This window comes from Dermacentor albipictus, chromosome 10, assembly GCF_038994185.2.
Source record: "Dermacentor albipictus isolate Rhodes 1998 colony chromosome 10, USDA_Dalb.pri_finalv2, whole genome shotgun sequence".
NCBI classification, from domain to species: Eukaryota; Metazoa; Arthropoda; class Arachnida; order Ixodida; family Ixodidae; genus Dermacentor; species Dermacentor albipictus.
Window position 1 is genome coordinate 24,111,042 of NC_091830.1, and position 21,594 is coordinate 24,132,635.

The 21,594-nt window shown below is 49.0% G+C and overlaps 1 protein-coding gene across 4 annotated transcripts in view; it reads left to right on the forward strand.

Annotated features, from left to right (window-relative positions):
• The window catches only part of LOC135921700 (cyclic AMP response element-binding protein A-like), a 252,456-nt gene that overhangs the window by 203,963 nt on the left and 26,899 nt on the right, over positions 1–21,594 (forward strand). For all 4 annotated transcript variants that reach the window (XM_065456007.1, XM_065456005.2, XM_065456006.1 and 1 more), the window contains one exon: positions 8,140–8,329. In XM_065456007.1, coding sequence (XP_065312079.1) covers positions 8,140–8,329 — 190 coding nt within the window. The remainder of the gene's footprint in view (positions 1–8,139; positions 8,330–21,594) is intronic.

Here is a 21,594-nt window from a genome sequence, read left to right on the forward strand (position 1 = left end):
TATTTTTACACCAGCGTCCGGCGCTCAACCGTGGTCGGTCAGCTACCAGTCCTCCCCCAACACGTCTCTGACGTGCTGGATAAGCACCGGCAGGAGAATGTTAGTTGCATGGGGTGGCGCAGCGAGCCAGTCCGTCCATGACCGTGGCTTGATGTTAGTGGGAATGTTAGAGAGGGCTGACTGCAGTTTGGGTTGAGTGTGAGGGCAATGCCATAGACAATGCTCTAGGGACGGATATTCCATCCAGTTCGGGCATTTCGGTGGCCCAGGTAGGCATTGAATATAGTGACGGAAAAGGGGAGTCACTACTGAGTTTGTTTGAAGTCTTCGGAGAATAGCGCTGTCTTCTCACGAGAGGTTAGCAGGGGGAGTAATAAAGGCGACGGCATTGGCGCGAAGTTGCTTTAAAAGTGATGTGCGCTCCTTGTGCAAAGTCTTTCTGTGTTCCCTTGGGTTAAATTCGGATGGCCATAGGCACGGGGGACCCGGAAAACTGACTACGCGGGTGAGCTCATGAGCTCGGGAGTTCCCCCCCCCCCCCCCCCATGCCTTGGTGCCCAGGTATCCACTGCAAGGTAGCACAGAGCGAAGGGTGTGCATCCAAGGGACATTGAAGTAGGCTGTGTATATGCTCAGGTAGCAAGTTGTCGCGAAACATGCGGCATGCGTCTTGGCTATCGGTGCGAATTAAGATGCGTTGGGCAGGAAGATGAGGCCGGGTGACTGCTTCGAGAATAGCAAGAGCCTCTGCGTCGGATGGGTCGGGGACTCCTATGTGTGCGTTTACATGCTCGTAGTCAGGGCCGACTACTGCAGTTAGACATTTGCCCTCCGAGTGACTAGCGTCCGTATAATAATACGTAGTGTCTGGTAGTGGGTTTTCTCTATTTATTCGTTTGACTAACTGGGAGCGGCGAGCTTAGCGTTTGTGCGGCTGCATATGTTGTGGTATGGGTAGGACCATGAATCTGGGTAGTGAGTCCCATGGTGGTGAGTACAACGGTGCAAAAGGCGATAGGGCACCTGTCTGAATTTCCTAGGCAGTTCGTGCATTAGCAGTTTGCAGCAGTAGATTCTGACGGCCTATAGACAACTCTGTAGGGATTATCTGCACACCTTCACTAAAGAATATTGATAAAATTGTAAGGTTATGCTATAAAGAATCTACAGAGACTCGATATACCTTTTTGTAGATACATTCAATACACGATAATCGAGAAGAAAAAAAAAGAGTGCGAGACCATAAGTACTCAGACTGTCTGTAGACTAGTCTATGGGGTTTGTCTGCCGGCAATATTTTACAGAAATCGCAATACATAAGCCCTTAGATTTCTTATAACTTGATTATAATGTTTGTCTATACGTACAGTATATAAAATGAATTTATAGACACTTTACTAACCTTATAGACAAATCTCAGTGGAATGTTTATAGATTGTTTAACGAGATTTTTACTAGGGAATTAACCGCAAAAACCGTACAACGTGACTCTGTTCGCATGTGCATTTCACAGGCTACCTTTCTGAATGCAACACTAGAAGTATTCGGCTCTTTCTCGGGTACAGATACAGATAGGACCGGCTCAGGTGGGCGTCGAGACTTCCAGTTCTTCGGGTGGCTGGCGTGTCCCGTGCTTAACTGTGTAACCGGGATGTCAGATGACTGCAAACGGCTGAATTTGCCTTGCGAACAACCGGTTCGTCCTGAATACACGACGATGTTTCCTTCTTGATCCCCCGCCCCCATGCACCCGGAGCACCAAACGTTTGACTTGCCTCTCGAATACGCGGGCTGGGGTGTAAGGCTAGATTTTGGGGTCTCCCTGACATATAGAGGGAAGCGTTTTACTATAGCCATGAAAAAATACACCGCAGTATAACTTTCTACGGCTACTTTCTAAGGCAACACTCCATTCACTAGAGGCGCTTTTGTACCGCTTTGAAGCATCGAACTCGTGGCTGAGTGGTAGCGTCTCCGTCTCGCACTCCGGAGTGCCTGGTTCGATTCCCACCCAGCCCATCTTGCAAGTTGTTTTTATGCGAAGCATATTACTAGAGCTCAACCCAGCTCCTCAGGCGCGGCGGTGTCGCCTTCAATACCACGTGACACCGTGACGTCACGACAGAGGAGAAACGGGGCTCCAACTTGCGCCGTCGCCTTCAAGGCTGACCACGTGACACCGTGACGTCACGACAGAGGAGAAACGGGGTTCCAACTCGCGGCGTCGCCGCGGTATATAAGCAGCTGCGCTTGCCTCTGCTAGACACTCACGAGGTGAGATGCCTCCTGGAGACAGAGCTGCTCGTTGAAATGAGAAGCGAAGGTTGCGGCGTGCTACAGAGACTGTTTCTAGGTGGCTTTGCTACGGTGCAGCGACTACGCGCCCCGCATCGGACGCGGTGAGCGTCGAGCAACGCAGCGTTCGGCGCGACAACGAAATGTGCGCCTGAGCAAGCGCCGCACGCCTGAGCCGACGCCGACGACACCGGCTTTTCTGCGACACGAGCTCCTTACCGCTGTCGCGTTAAAATATAGGCTAGTATGCTTCGCATCCTGGGCTTAATTAACCTTAGCTAAGCCACATCCATTTTTTTATTCATGAAGTGCCTCCCGGGACTTATCACTCACGGCCAACGCTGCCGAAACCGACGCCAACGACACCGGCTTTTCTGCGACACGAGCTCCTAAACGTTGTCGCGTTAAAAAGAATTTGCTGCAAAGCCATGGCATTAATGGCCTACAAAGTACACCTGGGGGTACCCCTGCTGCGTTCGCAGCCAGCGCAAGTAGCCCAAAGTGCTTATAGCCGGGAACGCTTCGGAAGTGCGAAGGCCAATTTGGGAAAGGTCATTGCGCACTCATCAAACAAAAAGCCGACGCAGTGTGAACATTTTGCATGTACATACATCATACCGCTGGCGCAACTTGTCAAGAAGTGTATAAGCTCACTGCGGCTGGCTAGTCAAAAAAAGAAAAAGAAATGTGTATCGTGAATGGAGTTCGAAATTGCGCTTGTACTGAATTTCTATACGTAATTTGCTGGTCTACATTGCGTTTGGCCTTGTTGCGAATCGTGAATCAGGCGCGTCGATTTTTCGCGCTTAGTTTGTCGATCGCTCTGTGGTGCTCTGTTGCTTCGTATAGTACGTCAGAATGTCGTGGTGACTAATTTCAGGAAACGCCGGAAGTTTTCCGGAGGCGGGATCGTCTGAACCTTTGCGCGTTAGGCAACGAGGTTTGCGCTCTTGGCCGCGCAAGTGCAACTGCGATACTTTGCATTTCCGCAGTTAGCGGCGACCCGACGCCGACACCGCTTGACCAACGCACGTTCCGTGTGTATAGGCTTCCAACCAGAACAATGAATGCAGTCTCGTGCCTAACCGCAACGTAGACAGAGACAGTTTGGTAGGTACACGTGTTTGACCATCGGCGCGACCTCTGTCGCAAGATGCGGCTCGCTTGCACCCCCGACACCTCCCCTTCGTCACCGTCACGTAATGCGGTGTGCTCGGCGAGACCTTGATCAGCCGGCAGCTTCCTCCCCATTCCACCTGTATACGGCTACGTCGCTCGTATAGCGCCACCTGAAGCACGCACAAAGCTTTCCCGTTAGCTTGCACTAAGTCAGAGCACGGACTGCGCGCGAAGCTTTCGCAGTTTTCTTATCAATCACGGGACTTTGCACGCTCGATCGACCGGCTGCATGCATAACACGGAGACAAGCGTCTCTAACGAAGCCTTTCGTTGAGGAAGGCGGGTCCCCCACGGAAAGCCCTGACAGGTACTCGATGCAGACGGCGTCCGTCTGCTTCTTCTTATGCCCGCCGTCTGCAATGGTGTGTACGTCACCGTCGTCTGCTGCTTCTTGTGCCTGCCCGTCTGCAACGGCCCCGTCCATCGTCTGCTAGCTGCCCTCCTTCTTTGTAACACGTTTGTAACGGTGCGACCGAGACGGTACGCCGAGCAGTGATTTTTTTCTTCATTTTCCTGCGAAACGCCGGCTCGCTTTCCGGAATGCAAGAAGGTAGGAGGTTTCAAAGGACATATCTTTAAAAGCCAAGAATTGCAACACGTTGCGCCATTGCCTTTTCTGCACTATGCGTCAGTTTTCCTAATCTCCCTCATTTTGACGTTTTTTGTCTCGTATGTTTACCTTTTTCTTTGTGCTGGCTTTTTTTTATTTCTTGTTGCCTTCACTGTCACCGTTATCGACTCTATTCTTTCTTGTTCCCTTCTCTCCCTCTCTCTCTCTTCTTTTTTACCAAGTCCAAGTTTTCCTGCGATCACTGGCTGCCGGCTGTGCTTTGTGGCTACTTAGCTTTCACTTCGATTACCGTTCCGTTATTTTTTTCTTATTATTCTTTTCTTTTTGTCTCGCTCTCACCGTTCATCTGTCACGATCGCCGGTGTACCGTTAGCAGACACCGATCTAATATCGCACTGTCGTCACGTCTCCTCCTACCGGTCTTCTCCGAGAAGCGACGCTGTTCGCATAAAGGTTCGGGTGAGGCTAGCACGTGCCTCGTGCGTGACTTGGACGATGCGAGGGTAGAGGATCCGCCCTTAGAGAATCCTCAGGAAGGTCGTCATAGGCAGGCTTTACGATGCTACACATCGACCATCCGGTATAGTAAACGGTCTACTGCATCTCTGAGCCTCTTCGATGTCGTCATCTGGAAGGACATCGGTGTCACACAGCTATACGTACAATTTTTCCATGTCAATGTCCCCGGCTCTTAATTCATTTTGCCCATCGCTAATTGATTTTTACCTTTCGTATTATCGCTTGAAATGGGCATTGACACATTAGTTTCGTATAGTTGCGTAATATTCTATTATTGCGATAGCAATTATACGAATACTCCAGGCGCATTCCTGCCGTCAGCATCACCGCGAGGTTCAGTATGAAGTACAAGGGCGACACCTGGAGGCTTACGAAAAGGGTTCTACTCAAATTGAGGACGACGCAACGAGCTATGGAAAGAAGAATGATAGGTGTAACGTTAAGGGATAAGAAAAGAGCAGATTGGGTGAGGGAACAAACGCGAGTTAACGACATCTTAGTTGAAATCAAGAAAAAGAAATGGGCATGGGCAGGACATGTAATGAGGAGGGATGATAACCGATGGTCATTAAGGGTTGCGGACTGGATTCCAAGGGAAGGGAAGCGTAGCAGGGGACGGCAGAAAGTTAGGTGGGCGGATGAGATTAAGAAGTTTGCAGGCACGGCATGGCCACAATTAGTACATGACCGGGGTTGTTGGAGAAGTATGGGAGAGGCCTTTGCCCTGCAGTGGGCGTAACCAGGCTGATGAGGAGGACAAGGGCGACAAAGTCGTCGCCGCGCGCGGTATGCTGTTTGTGCTAGTGAAAGGGCGCGAGGGGGAGCCTGCGATGGCGGCTTAATCTCGCTCACGGATGAAAGCGGGTATGAAGCGTGCCGTCTTCCGTCGCGAGCTATGCCCTGGGGGGGGGGGGGGGGGGGGGGCACGCAGGGGGGCGGGGCGTTCCACTCCGGGCCGCTGTATCTTGAAAGACATCTGCGACGGGGACGGAGTCCATCGGGCCCTCTGTTCCCGCGGATTAGTTCGCTTTGCTGCGAGAGGCAGCACGAAGGTCGTCGATTCGCTCGCTGCTGCTACCGCACTTCATCGCTCCAGCGTTTTGACAGCGAGTGTTCACGGTCATCGAGTGACATGTGCTCTGGTTTGCTTGTGCGCGAGTGACACCATGCTTGTTAATTAAGTTAGCGTGCCTATGTTTACAAGTTTATACGGGCGATAAAACTACTATCTATACTTCGTAAGGCTGTTCACTAATTTGCTGCCGCAATCGATGCTTCACCTTTCTGGCCTAAACTACGGCATTTTCTTTAAAAATAATTTCGTATGTCGGGCAAAACTTGCCAAGATCTGTGGATAAGCTTCATCGACAGTGAAAAAAAAATCTTCACCGTACACGAAAATTGATATTAAGTTTGTCTTGACCTTGTCATGGCATTAAAGATTGGGTGAATAAGACAAATAACATGTGTTCCTTTGTTAGGAGGTTCGTTCATGCTCTCAGATACATGACATTCTGTTGACGTACAATTGAATGTCGAGTGTGTGGTATTGAAGAATATAAGCATTGGCATACGAATGTCGTGTCTTACAAACGTTATTTCGGAAAAAAAATATTGTGGAGCTTCGCCTCCCGGAACTTCACATAGGATTATGAGGGGTGCCTGTTACGGAGGGCTCCGGGATCATTTTGACCATCTGCGGCAGCCACACCTGAGCACACGGCGTTTCTTTGCATTTGGCCGTCGTCGAAATGCGGCTGCCGTGACCGGGCATCGAACCCGCAATCTCAACAGCGAGGGCGCCAAAACCACAGAGCCACCATGCCAACTCCCGCGACGTAATTCGAAAGACTATTTTGCCTTTTCTAAACAGTCTTATCGTTTCGTCTGCCTTTGGTGTCATTTTGAAGCGGTACACATCATCCGCCGAGCGTCAGCGCACAATGCATCAAGCAGCTGTCACGGTGCCGGCTCCGATTCCCCCCTCGTGCAGGCTCACGCGCGGACTCGAACGCGAGCGACGTTATGGCGGCTGTTCTCGAGGGAGAGAGAGTAAAACTTTATTCAATGTAAATAAAATAAGGCACGATGGTTGGAGCCCCTATTCCAGGGCCCCACTAGCACGAGCGAGCCGCTCGTGCCAGCTAGGCTTGGTCCAGAAGAGCCAACTGACTCTCCCGACCCTCATCTGCAAGCCATGCCTCCCACTGCCTATTCCTCATTGGTGGATGTTGGTGTAATATGGGACTGTCTTTGTGCGGAGGACGAGGCCTCAGATTTTTCAGGGCATGCAGGCTCGGTGGCTGGCACGGGCCAAGGTCTGGACTGGAGACGACAACCCGAGGTTCTGCTGTTGCTGCTCCGAGGCTGACGGCCGTTAGCGCTCCCGATCCCACGCGATGACCGCGAGAATGTCATCGAAACAAAAGCGAGAGCAGAGCTGCTAAGGCGGGGTGGTCGCCTTGAAGAGGGGTCCCCATGCATCGCCCGCGCTTGCTGGGTGACTTGAGAAAGACGCCGCGCAACAGCTGCAAGCGTGTCTCTCCGCATGGAACGGCTGGTGTCGAAGAAAGGCCACTTAGAAGTGTATTCAAGAAGTCTATACTATTTCCATTCACGAACTTGTATAGGCAGTCTAACAAAACTAACAGAAAAGCAAACCAACAAGCGGCAACCGCAGGCTATATAATGAAGGCGGGAGGCAGAAGGGGGAGGCAGCATACTAAAATTCCAGTAACGTGGCAGGTTCTGTTCATCAGCCCACACATGCGACACCGAGATAGCGCCATTGGTTGCTTGGCAAAGCGATAGATGGCAAACTCGCCCCACGGACGGTTCCCCGCCTTGCCGTTCCTGCAGCTTCGATTACTTCTCTCGTCGGCTGGTCAGCGCGTTTGTACAGTGCTCGTGTACGTAATCTAGTCCAATCTTCCCGCGCCGAGAGGTTTTTTTTTTCTTTTTATCGGAGTTCTTAACTTGTCCGCGCACGCATTGATGGAATACCGGCGACGCGGACGGCGGCTACATACGGCTACATAGTGTTCCTGTATATGCTAGCATATACAGGAACACTACGGCTACAAAGCTGGCAGTGACACCTCGCGGCGCTTGATCCTGTTACAATGTGTTGCAAACGTTTTGTGTTGCGTTGGTGTTGCCCTCGGAGGAAAATAGAAAGGAGAAACAACTGCACTTTGACGATTACGCCACTGTCGACGCTTTACGCCAACAGATAATTAGAAAAGAGGATTGGTTACTGCAAGAATAGCTATGTGTTCTCACTGGTTAAACTATGCGCCCATAGATGGCGCTACCAACCAGGTCGTTCACCGGTTGTGCCTTTTGTAACCCGGTTACCGCGTATTGACGTACTCGATTGATTGATTGATTGATTGATTGATTGATTGATTGATTGATTGATTGATTGATTGATTGGTTGATTGATTGATTGATTGATTGGTTGATTGATTGATTGATTGATTGATTGATTGATTGATTGATTGATTGATTGATTGATTGATTGAGTTGTTTAAGCGCTTGTCTCATCAAGTTCGCGTTCTTTCTCTGTTTCGCAGCCCATGGTCGACATCAGCTCCGAATCGGACTGGTCCACCATACTGGACAACCCCATCATCCTGCACGACCGCATGATGTCCGACGCAGTCCAGTCGCCACGCATCCAGTCAGAGCACTCCTACTCCATGACGTCCAGCGACGAAGGGCCCGACTCGCCGCTCTCCATAACGCCGCACATCAAAATCGAAGGTGAGAGCGCGTTTTCGCTGCTGCTGCTGCGGTTGCGGCTATCTGCAAACACCATTGCGTTCGGGTGCGCAGCGCCATGGGGTGTGTACTGTCTGCGTTAAATATCCGCATTGCACTTTACCAGTACTAATGTTGCATAATAAATGATGCGAACCTGAGGGAAATAAGCCGCCGAAGGGCCTGCTGTCCCACAGACATCAAAAATATACCCAAGTGATTAAGCAATGCAAAGAAACAACACAAAAGAAACACAACATTGACAAACAAATCAAGAAGACAAAATCGGTATGGAAGAAAGCAGAATGGCATAGTCGGAAAGCACGACACATCTGCAACACTGTAACGTGCGATCACAACTCAGGTTTCTAGCACTTCTGTGCAGTCAGTTCGTGTAAGGCTGTCAGTACACGAGAAACCAAACAAAAAAAACGCTGAGCTTTCTACACAAGCTAGAACAATAGTTCACCGCTATACGAATAATAAGTTCAGTCAGTGATAATACACTCGAGAGATAACGCAAGATATTAATGCAAATTCACATGAACTCGTACCAAGTGAGACATTCAGCAAACCAATACACGATCACCCCATTGTTAAGTTCGTTACATACTCCGTAATCGGCAACGTTACCAAAATTGAGAATGTGTAACCATTAAGGGGATCATGCAATGCTTTTTAAGGCCACCAATTTGTTGTAGGTATGGTGTTAGCATGTTGAACAAAAATAAACGGAATCATGATACTTAACGCACACAGTCCAAGTTACCGATCGCCGAAACTTCCAAGGTACAAATGATGTAGGAATTGATGCTAGCCCGTGGTGAAAGTTTGCGTGAAAGAAAAGGAGACAGCAATTCCGTTGAGCGCGTTTTTAGTTCCTTGAACGGAGTGGCGATAGCGTCCGTTGCCGAAACTCAAACACTGCATGCCCACAGTTTCCTCATATTTTAACCAGATGCCCCACAAAAAGAAACTTCGTTAAATCGGGTGGGGCGTTGAGTGCACTTCGTTACTTCGAGGTTTTGAACGCGTTCGGCTAACTAATATGTGTCGAGAAGTTGTAAGCGCTTCGTTAAATCTATAATTTGTTAATATTCGGTTTCTCTCATTCGGGGCCAGACTGTACTTTCGTTTGCTGATCCCGTCCTTGCGTTCCTTTCTATGTGAATGGTTTGTTAGCGCTATTATGCGTCTCCGGATCTCTTACGATGAGAGACAGCGATCCAAATCTCAATGCAAGCTTTTGTAACAACGCCGTGGACAACGAGCCTCTATATAGAGTTTTCTTCCGCCAAGATTTGATGCTAGCTTCCCCTTCACTGGCGAAGTTTGACGCACGGGTGAACAATGTTTTCCTCGTTTCGGCCACTTCAACTGCCGGCCCCCCTTGTGGGCCAACTTTATCCGGTCACGCACCAAAAAGCAATGGCACGCTGCGCAATTACTCAGTGGCTTGTTCTCGGATATCGGAGCTTGGTGTGATGCGCGCTCTTCAAAAAAAAAAGGACAAAAAACGAAGAAAGTGGTACTAATAAAAAAAAACGAGGAAAACCTCACGAGACCGGCCTCAAAACGTCCCGCGCCCTACTATCTACTCAGCAGCACGTGCTTCTCTGCCTCATATCCTTGAAGTACCCTGTGCATAGCATCGTACGACCGGTGGCCAGCTCCCCAAGGAATATGCAAAACGTATCGCTTCGATGCAGATCTTGGAAGCTGATGGTCAGAATAACGCGCGTGCCGCACTGAGCAAATGTATGCGTTGAACATGATACTCACGCTTCCTTGGTGCTTTGTGTCGCTCAAGAGTTACATGTAACCGTTCTCCTCCTTTCTTTTCGCTTCTTTTCTTGAATGTTTCTTTCGTTTTCTTCTCATTTCTTTTTTTCTTTTTCCTGCGCCGCGCCTGCGAACGTGAACACTGTATCAATAGGCTGCATCACGTGTTAGTGGACTTAAGAAGCCGGGAGGATAAATCCATATTGCATATGCGTCGACTATGTACGCGGAGTGCTAACCACGCTATATACGTCGGGTCGGAGAGATTACGCCGTTCTCGGTCTTTGAGCGCGTGAAGAAAAAGAAAAATGGGGCACGTTGATTGGCTCGTTCTAGTTGGCGGCAGGGCTTCGGGTAGACGCGTGATGCGCGTATTTTTCTTTTGTTCGTTTTTTTGTGTGTGTGCTGCCGCTTCGAGCTCTTCTTCCTCGGCTCCCCTTGTATGCGTGCGCCTGCATATAGGTCTTTCCACTTTTAGCGCTCGCTGATGATCGGCCTGCCTTCTAGAGGCGCCCGCGCGAACTTTGACCCCCACCCCCCCACCCCCCGCAGATTGGTGCGCATAGTGAAGGGAGAAAAAAAAACCAAACAAACGAAAGAATAGCGGTATAAGGAAACGGTGACGTACGAGGATGCGCTCTTCCGCATGAATTATGCTGATGCAGGTCTCAAGGTCACCAATATCCGCACCGCCCCCTCTGCCTCCCCGCCTCCCCGCACCGCGGCCAAACTTTCGTCTTTCTTTAACCGCGACGGGCATCATTTTCCAGCTCCGGCCGCCAGGCGGCGCTGCACGTCACGCCGCGCGAGCGCCGCTTCGCGGTCGTGTCACGAACTGCGGTCTGATTCGGCCAATTAGCGCTATTTGCCTAAGTTTTAGCCGGTATTGATATGCGTCTGCCGGCGTCCCTGCCACCCTTGCGGTGGGGTTATCTGGCCTAGCAAGCGGGAGGAGCAGACCGTGGCAATCAGTATTCAAGGAACAGCGCAGCGACGTCGAGAAGCAGTCTCTGCGTACCTACATCGCGCACGTTTCCAGGTCGCCTGCCGGATTCGGCTCCAACAAAAATGGCGCTAGCTATTTCTTTTTTTTAACGATGCGAGGGAGAAGAAATTAAAAGCGCGAAACCGGTCACTTTAATTTCGAAAGGTGTAGCTCCTTTTGCAGAGGTATGAAATCGGTGATCATGAAGCCAGCGAGTGTTCAGTCTACGAAAGTTAAATCGGCAAATTCTAGATGAATGATCACGAAATCAGCGAGTGTCAGCCGTCACTAACGCAACGAACACCAAGTCTGCAAAGACGAAACTAGGGTAGGTATTTGGTAGGAGTCCCCCTTGTGGACGTGTGCATTTCGTCTGCTGCTGAAGTGCTCATTGGCCGTGGTGCCTGGTGGCTGAGGACGCACAGCCCAGCCCAGCCAATCAGAGCTTCAACAGCAGACGAAATAGACACGTCCACTACGTGGACTCTTAGAAAATGCGTCCCTCCTCCCGTTCCCCCTTGACTAAACGGCCTCCTAACGGGTGCTCTCTTTTTTCGTTTCTTTTTTTTCTCACTTATGGCAAATAAGCAATTCCGAAAAACGCAATATTATTCGTGTTCGGGGAATGGGCGAGTAGGACAGCTCGGTACGTGTATTTTTTCTTAGCTCCGGACGTGTAGCAGAGATCTCCTCGCGTGACCTCCTTGACCAGCTTGTAGCGGGAGTCAGTTGTCCACCTGGCGGAAGCGAGCGACACATTCTAATGGACCCTGTGACTTCTTTCCCGGCTCTGGCTGCGCTTCTTCTGACAAGTCTTGCGCAAAAGGCTGCAAATTATTCATGCTTGGCTGGCGGATCAGTGCCTACTTGTCACGTACGGAGTCACTGACAAGAAACTGTCCAGGATGTACAGACTTTTCTTAATGGCGTTTGTAGTTCGTTCGTCTCCTTCTTTTTCTACTTTATATTTGTTAACGTGTCACTGCTCTGGGTGTTACTGTCTGTGAATTGCTTACACTGGTTTTTCTTGCGAATGACGCCCACCTGGGAAGGTAATTTTCCTGTTTAGTGACGCAATTCTAGTAAAGCTTGGATATCTTTTTTTTTTTAGTGTCCGAAGTAAAACATTAAACAGTTATACACATTGGTCTACAAAACAAACGACAGGGCAGATGTTCGTTAATCATGCGGAGCGTATAGATATGTCTCAGAAATTATCCGCAGGCTTTCGCCAGACTGCCTGAATTGTCTGGTTGTTTGAAGGGCTCGTTGAGTTTTAATGTCCTAGTGGGACCAGCTCGTCGGTCGGTTTGATCGTTAGCTCTGACCACCAGAACCACCTCTGTGGCCCGACACTGCAAGGGAAAAGAGCCAAGTTATGTGTTCACTATTCGTGCTAAATATACAACTGTCACAAAAAGATCATCTACAGGCTTTCTCTGCACTGTCTAAATACCGTTTCTGTGTGTTTGGAGGGCTCGATTGTTTTTACTCTCCTGGTGACACCCCAGCGTGTCAGGTGGTTTCTTCGGTCGCTTGCTCCTAGATCGAAGAGTCCTCAGAGACGGAACACCTCACGGAGAGATGTAATGTGTAAGGCTATATTTCTGCTATTCATAGTCAGTTTGTAGACATCACAGAAAGTTGTGTTCTGGCCTTCCCCACTCGCTCTATTTTTTCTGGGTGTTAGTAATCCTCGAGTCATTTCATTCCCCGGGCGAGGCCAGCTCGTCGGTCGTCTTGTGCGGTTGCATGGTCCACTGAAGTGTCCTCTGAAACACGTACGATACCAAACGAGAAAAACAAGATATTTATAGCTATATCTTCATTATTGAGAAACATTCTATAGAGATAAGAAAAAAAAATGGCTACTAGGTTTTTCACTCACTAATTTTTTTTCTGAGTCGGTAGTCGATCCAGTCCTACATTTATATACCTGGTGAGCCCGGCTGGTTGGTCGTTTGGCTGCTCGGTCCGCGGAAGCATCCGCCGTGACACGACGCCTCACGGAGAAAACTGTAAGGCTATATATCCGCTACGCATAGACAAGTCATGGACGTAACAGAAGATAGTCCGTAGCGTTCCTCACATTGCATAAATAAGTATCTTTTGCGAGTTGGGAGCAGACCCAATTCTTTCCACTCTTGGCGCGATGGCTGAATGTCCATTCCCTCGCTTGTACCACGGAAGCGTACCCTGAAACACACTTCCCGGGGAATTCGACTGTAAGGCCACGTGCACGCTATTAATAGACAACTTATAGACGTAACAGAAAACCGCCTAGAGTCTTTATCAGACTAAGCACCTTCTTCATTCGGAGTTGATAGAGTCGGTCGGGGTCCTTTCAATACATGCGCCGGTCGTCTTGCTGTTGGGTCCACGGAAGCGTCCGGAGGGAGGGGTGGGGGGAGGGGAAGGACACGACTTCACAAGAGAGCAAGTCAGGTCCCAGCCTATTTCGGTGGCCCACATTTGGTCAATGAATGGACCGAGCTGAGCGGGCGAGCGAGCGACGACTGCGACGAGAGTTTCGCGTTCACGTGAGAGGCAGCCGCTGCCTGTGCTCTATGCGGGCGGTTAGCTGACCCCGCAGCCATCTCTCTTTCTTTCTTTCTTTTTTATCCTGCACGAGCGGCAGACTGGCCTCTACCCGGCAGCTCCGTGCATTGTGGTGAATGTGTTGCAGGGCGTTCCTTCTGTAACAGCGGACTACGCAACGTTGTAACGGCGTCCAGCGAGCAGATGGATGGATGGATGGATGGATGGATGGATGGATGGATGGATGGATGGATGGATGGATGGATGGATGGATGGATGGATGGATGGATGGATGGATGGATGGATGGATGGACCCACCCACCCATCCATGGATGGGTGGGTGGGTGGGTGGATGGATGGATGGATGGATGGATGGATGGATGGATGGATGGATGGATGGATGGATGGATGGATGGATGGATGGATGGATGGATGGATGGATGGATGGATGGCCGATGACCGGATGGATGGATGTTTAGATAGACAGACAGACAGACAGACAGACAGACAGACAGACAGACAGATAGATGGATAGATGGATAGATGGATAGATAGATAGATAGATAGATAGATAGATTTACTTATTTATTTATTTATTCGTAATTACTGGCAACTATTGTACCGGCGGCTTTTCCATCAGTGATCAGAAGTTGATAACACGAGGCACTGCGAGAAACGTTGCGGCAATAAAGCTTTTCCCAAATCGCTTGTAATATTATTATACAAAAACAAACAGCCACAAAACGACACGTTCTGCAGATTCTGCGATTATATCAAGACAATCAAAAAGCAAAAGATCAATATTAAAGGTAGAAAAGAGCACGCTACATTTTTAATACGTAGATACTACAACATCACTTCTGTTAAACAAGGACTTAAGGGTTTTAGACCACATTGAGCTGGTGGTGTCATCTATTAGCCCTGGGGTCTACCAGAGCACATACGATCACGTAACTAAGTGCAATGACCCTGTTCTGCACTACGTATTTACTCGGGCAGAGACGACAGCAGCGAGAGTCATGCGCGAATAGCTTATTTCTTTCTTTTTCCCGCTTCCACGGAAACAATGGCACAATATTTAAAAAAAACGTTTCTAAGGCGTGTTAAGGTGGAAGAAAGCGCCACAAGGTGCCGCTACCAGCGCTGCTGCAGCCTACCGACTTCTCGGGTATTCCGCAAACAATAATAGAGACTTTTAGCTTGTACGCTATTCCGGTAAACGGGAGCGGTTTGGGCGGATTACCGGATGGTCGGGGCGTAAACGTGAGCGGTGAGGCCGCCTGGTGTTGTAGAGCTCAGCCAGACAAACGCATAGCTAAAACTGCCGTAACTCACCATATCCTGCTTCGCCACTCGTGCAAATTTTTGGCAGCGGCGTAATTGTGAACACGATTACGCCACTGTCGAAAATTTACCCCAGCAGCTAACCAGAATACAGTAATTAGCTCTGTGTTTGTGTGGTTGAGCTTTGCGCCACCAGCTGGCGCCACCGATCGGGCCGCTCACCTTGACGCCCCCGCTAAACCGGAAAACCGCCCGCGCTTGCCCGAATACCGGACACGCTAAACGTCCCTAATACGACTACATAGCCGTATTACCTTACGAACGAGTTAAAATTACACTCCGTTTGTGGAATGCAGCTAAACGTTTGTCATACGGACGTATGTACGTCGTAGTATGACGTCACGGATTTCGTAATATTCGCGCATGCACGTGACAGTATTCGTCTGGAAAAAAAGTTTTACGAAACTGACGAGGGTGAGTCTCCGGTTCTTTCAGAATGCGATGGGATCCTCGTTTAACGTCCATTAGCCTGCAGTTAGCTGCTAAATAATATCCCTGAGCAGACGCGCTTTCAACCTCATGACGTCACGTGGAGTTAGCTATCTTGCGTGACGGCCGCCGCCGTCTCGACCCTGGCCGCAGCTGTTCGGGCTTTCTCGCATTTACGCAACTAACGCGCGAGGGCTAAACAAAAACAAAAATGGCCAGACGGCTGTGCTAGTCGGAACAGCTGCTGGAGCCGAGTTCATGGCGCCGGGCCTGCCCAAGCCCCCCCCCCCCCCCTTTTTTTGCACTTTTTTTTTTCTGGTGACATTGAGAAGCTTGCACGTTCCTCAAGCCCTGTCAGCTGTGCTCTGAGGGCGCGTACGCTTGGAAAAAGGCTTAATAGGTGTGCGTTCACACAGCCTGCTGTCTAAGCCCCTCCGCCCCACTTCTCCGGGAGTTATGCACACGATGGGGCTCAGATTGCACGCGGCGTCATCGGAGACATTCTTTGCTCGCCGGTGCATATATTTGCCACCTCTGACGTAATTAATGGAGACGAGCTCCTCAACTCTTCTTCTTCTTCTGGTTCTTGGATTTTTCTGGCTTTAGCTGGCATGCAGGTTCGTGCGAGGGAGTAGGGTATACTACATTCGTTTATATCGTGAGTCTGTCAGTGCTTGGTTTATTGAGCGAGTCCCCTGTTTCCAGGGGAATGAGTCGGTGCGCGATTTGTCGAGTGTGCGAGCGAGTTCTTGATTTAACAAACAAGCAAGCTAGTCAGTTGGTATTAGTGAGCCGTTCAGCTATAGTTAGCCGACTGGTAAGCTCGTTCGATGACCGGTTAGCTTGCTGGTGAGCAAGGCTAAAAGAGCGAGCGAGTTCTTGAGTGAACGAACGAACAAACGAGCGAGTCAGTCAGCAAGTTAGTCAGTTTGCTAGTTGGTTGCCTTGTTAGTGAACCGGTTAGTTCGTTGGTAAGTTAGGTAAACCGTGAGTGCACGGTGAATTAACGGGTCAGTGTGCGAGCGGGTAACTGACTGAGTAAAGGGAGTAACAGAATGGTATGCCAAAACAAGGCAAATGTAGTCGAGGATGGTGCATATTTAGGTGGTGTGATTTTATGGGGAAATTTCCAGGCATAAAATGTAGTCAGCTGATGCGAAACACGGGAAGTCCTTGAGAGGAGCATTCGTCCTGTAGTGGACGCACAATGAGGCGATGGTGGTTGTGGTTGTGGTGGTGGTGATTATTATGGCGATGATTATGACGATGATTATGGCGATGAGCACGAGGAAGAGGATGCATGCTGGCGTTGCACTACTTTCGCGCAGGAGTGCATAGATGTCAAAATTGACTGGTATTCGTAACAATGATTCCCTTTCGTAATATTACTTCAACCTTGCCCGAGCAGGGATTAACGTCATTCCGTATAAAGGAACATTGTGTGAGTGACCTCTATTCAGTGTTAATTTCTTGTCATAAGTTCAGCGCGAACTGGACAACCGGGGTTAGCAATTATCTACATCATTTCGAAACTGCACCTGTAAACGCTCTATACTACTCTGTAACATTTCAATATAGAATAATAATAATAATAAAACATTCTATAATGTGTCATACCAAAGAGAAAGTGAAAGTACACCGATTAATATATATGGTGCCGAAATGCAGATGTCGGATGCCCTTTCAGCGACGCACAACGGGTGCTGCTGACAACGGTCGTTCACGTCTCCCTATTAATTTGCTCGTTTAATTAATTACTCGCTCATTCTGCTGTTCCCTCGGGAAATATCGTGCAGGTTACCCAGTCATTGTCATAACAATAGTGGAAAGGAAAATTCAGTAAAAACACGCAACTGAGCGTAAGTAATGATCGAAGCAACAAATGTCAGTACGCTATATGAGTCACCGAGAAACGATAGTTTGTGTAACTTCGCCGTTTGTAAGGTCATTCCACCCGGTTTACCTTAGTAGAATGAAACGATCTTAGGAGCTATATATATATATATATATATATATTTTTTTTTCAATACTGCCAGTCTCTTTATCGAGACCATAGCAGGTGGGCATATTGTTACAATGTAAGCGTTGATACAACATTATTGATAGAACATGTGAATACAAAGTACAATAAAATAGATACGCTACATGTAGCTACACAGTACAGTCTGCAAAAATACAAAATGCAAAAAAAAGAAAGACATCGTTTCATGCATATAGTTAGTGAAGTCAGCTATAACAATAAAACAGATGTTATAAATACAATAAATTGTCATTCAATACAATCTCGTGAAATAAGTTTGAAAAAGGAGAAGTGGCTGGTCTTACACACTTACACTTGAAATGAGCGAGTTTTTTGTTACGATGGCGCTTCGTTCCAGCGCAGTCCGATCCGCACGCTCATTGAAAGACCACCATCGCGACGAGGAGATACACGATCGCCTATGCCGGAAGTGCGTATCCAAGGCCATCGCGACGCAGCTCATCGTGACATTCCTGGTATATCTAAAGCCATCTGCGTGATATCTTGTCGGAGCGCCATCGCTCCCTCCCCCCCTACCCCATTTGGCACCTCCCACCGCGCCGAGTCAAGCCAAGCCAAGCCACGCGTCTCGCCGAGCTGCAAATCGCCTCGACGCTTTCGCTTGCGAGCGGTTGAGGGCATTCGCTGTGGCCGCGCCTGCGCCCTCGCATCATATGGAAGTAAGCGCGGGAGACGTCATAAACCACGTGACCTATCGTTTATTTCTAATTAAAAAACGAGGTTTCGCGTTCCTAAACTGCGCAATGGGTTTTTGAGTCGCGGCGTAGTGAGGGACTCTGGAGTGATTCATACCACCCGCATTTCTCTGATGTGCACTTAAATCTAAGCGTGCGAGCTTTTCTTTTTTTTTTCTGTGTGCTCAACAGAGACTTTTGAATGGATGTTGCTTCGTTAATGCTGGGCTTCAATTATGCATTGAGGACATGGGCGCTAAAGTGGAATAATTACGAAGTGAGTTGGGCAACAAATTTTAATTAGTCAATATCACACCGAGACTTGGCGCGCAAATAATTGCGCTACCTAGCTGCCATGGGATGTTTTTTTTTTACATGTCTGTTTACAATAAAAAAAAAATCACCGGGTATAATATGTCGTACGTTTCAACGTCATCGATGCTTGTGCACTCCAGCGCTATTAAGCGCGTTACAGAAGCAGTGCCACACACTGATTTTCGCACGGGCTCTTGCTGTTTTGCCTTTCTAACACCCTGTACAATAAATGATATACACATGCGTGATGACGGAGCCACCCCATCAGACGCTTAACGCACTTCATTGCATTGTGGGCCATAAAGTTGTTTCTCTCTCTCTCTCTCTCTCTCTCTCTCTCTCTCTCTCTCTCTCTCTCTCTCTGCAAGGTTCGCGTGAAGCTTAATGTACGCGAATTGATCTAGCTCGCGCCCACGGCGCGCAGTTTTATCCTCCTGTATATCGTTTCACTTATTTCTGAATTCACCCTAACGATGCTTTCGTTGTACAAGAATCGCGATGCCAGTCGGTCGCCACTCGATCTTGTCCCCCAAGATTGCACCCGGCTCTGTTCCGAACGTCACATGGCCCCTCCGCGCGTAAGAGGAAGTTCTACCGGAAGAGGGGTGGGAGGAGCTTCCTTGGAGAGGGAGGGGGAGAGGAAGCGGGAGAGGGAGAGGGAGGAGGAGGGCACACGCGCACGGTCGCCAAGAGTGTAGCCGGAAAGACAGAGCGCGCGGTGGCCGGGAGGACGACGAGGAGGAGGAGGAGGCGATGCCTTCCCTCTTTCTCTCATTCTCTCGCCCCCTCTTTTCAATCCCTCACTCACTCACTCGCTCGTTCGCACTATCCGGGGTTTCTGCGCGCTAGCCGTGAGCGTTCGGTTGAACGTCCCTCCTGGAATCTGGTCTGCCCACTTGCATTTTGCGGGTCAGAGCGAGATTACACCCTCCCCCCTTTCCTCCTACTTTCTTTCTTCCTTTCTTTCTTTCTTTATTTCTTTCTTTCCGTCCCGCTGTCGTACACCTCGGAGAGAGTTCTGCCGGGAAATCGCTGCCGCAGAACGACCGAACTGAATGATGGTGACCGAAGGCCGGACACTTAAGGTGGGGGGCTGGGAGTCGTTGATAAGCACGCGGTTTCGTTTTGTGGGGTGGTCGAAGCGATACCTTTAACCGAGACGCCGGCGATGAGGCGGTGTATATAGGTGCAAGGGAAGAACGACCGAAAGCTGAGCTAGTTGGTAAGGATTCATTACGCAAAATGGAAGTGAGGCGTGCGGACAAGACACAGGATTAGAGAAGTGGCGAGGAGGACGTGTTCGTGTTGTCCACTTCTCTACTCTCGTGTCCTGTCCGCACGCCTCACTTGTATTGTGCCAGGGAATGCGCCTGGGAGGGAGAGAGGGGGGGGGGGGGGGTGTTGAGGGATGTGGCTTGTAACGAGGAAGGAAACGGAACGTGGGAGTGGTGGGAGATGTGAAGTATACATAGTGTTGTGCGCGCCAGTGGCGTAGCCATGGGGTGGCACACCGGCTCCCCCCCCCCCACGTGCTTTCGCCCCACCTCCCGAAATTTAAGTGTAAGTATGTGGCCTTACCAGCCACCCCCCTCACCCCCTTCCTCATTCCCATCTCTGGCAAGTTAGTGCCTGGATTCAGAAAGTGTCACAAAGGCTCTCGCTTTTAATCTTATGCCGCAATGCATTAACTCGGTTGCCCTAGCGACGATAGGTGGCGCGAAAAAGCGCCGGTAGTCACCTAGGTAGGATATTATGTTAACCAGGTAGGATAACAGTTAACCAGGTAATAACCAGATAGATAACCAGGTAGGATAACAGTTTACCTAGGTAGGATATTAGGCAGTATAGTAGCAAGAGCTTGGTGGCGCAACCCACCGCCCCGTTCCAAAGGGGACGCTCATAATATCCATCCATCCATCCATCCATCCATCCATCCATCCATCCAGTCACGTGCTTCGAGTGCCGGGTTCGAATTGCTGAGCACTGTACACTGGACGGGCGTTGCTTTTGCTCACTACTGACGTGTTTACTAAGAAAAAAAGAATAGACAAATAATAAGTAAAACGTGCCTACCTGCGTCACTGGAAGTCCTCTCTTATTTTACCGGCGTTGAAATCGCTTACTAATTTCCAACCGTCTCGTTTCCCAACCCAGCCTGATTGGCTGCCTCTTGTGTGCCGACAAGCGCGAAACGGTCTCAATGACAGTTTGCTTGTGCTTTGTATAAACTCTTATAAGGAGTGGCAATAAAAAGGGCGGCGACACGAATAGGAAGTAACGTATACGCACTTGCAATAACCCCTCCCCCCCCCCCCCCCCCCGGCCATACACTTCTATTTTGTCATTAATTTTCGCGAAAGGCTGGGTACAACTGCTCTGCGGATAAAATAAGAGCGCGAAACCGTATTTCTTTTTTCATTTCAAAAGAAGATTTCTTTCCAAAATATAGCCTCCATGTTATTTTCTTTTTCTTTCTTGTTTTTGAAAAATTAGACTAGCATATAGACATGTATAAGCGATATTGGGCATTGTGGGCATTACGATGGAGCCTTTCTAGCGCAATACAAGCCACCGTATGGCAACGACTTCGTCTTGACAGAGCTAAACTTGACTTTCCTTGCTTGCTCTTTCCTTCAAAAGGAAAATAGCACTTTTCAATCTCTCCGCAGTGTCGTATACCTGCGTAATTTTTTATTCACGACGTTGCAGTGCAAGAAAAAGATTATGGTGAGAAGAAGTGACGACACGTTCGTTAAATTATTTTTTCCTTTCTATATTTATTATTTACGTGCGGGGCTTACATGGAGGATTACACGCCTGGAAAAATACGCATCTTCATTTGTACTGAAAACATCTCATGCAGTTTCATTATCTCCTGGTATATCCCTGATTTTACTCGTGTTATCAATACGTGCGGAAGCACAATTTTGTAGTTTTAACTGGCCTTGTCAATTCTGGTTTTCATAATAAATATTTAACGTCGTGACGTTGACGACATTTTCTACCGAAAAGAATGTCATTCTCTGGTCAGCTCATTTTTCATTCTCGTTCCAGTATTTCGCTGTGTGGTAACCCCCATGCCTACTTACTACGGAACCTAACACGGCTACTCTAGTTGGAGTATAGATGGCTTGCTTTGACGCCGTCGTGGCCGCCATCT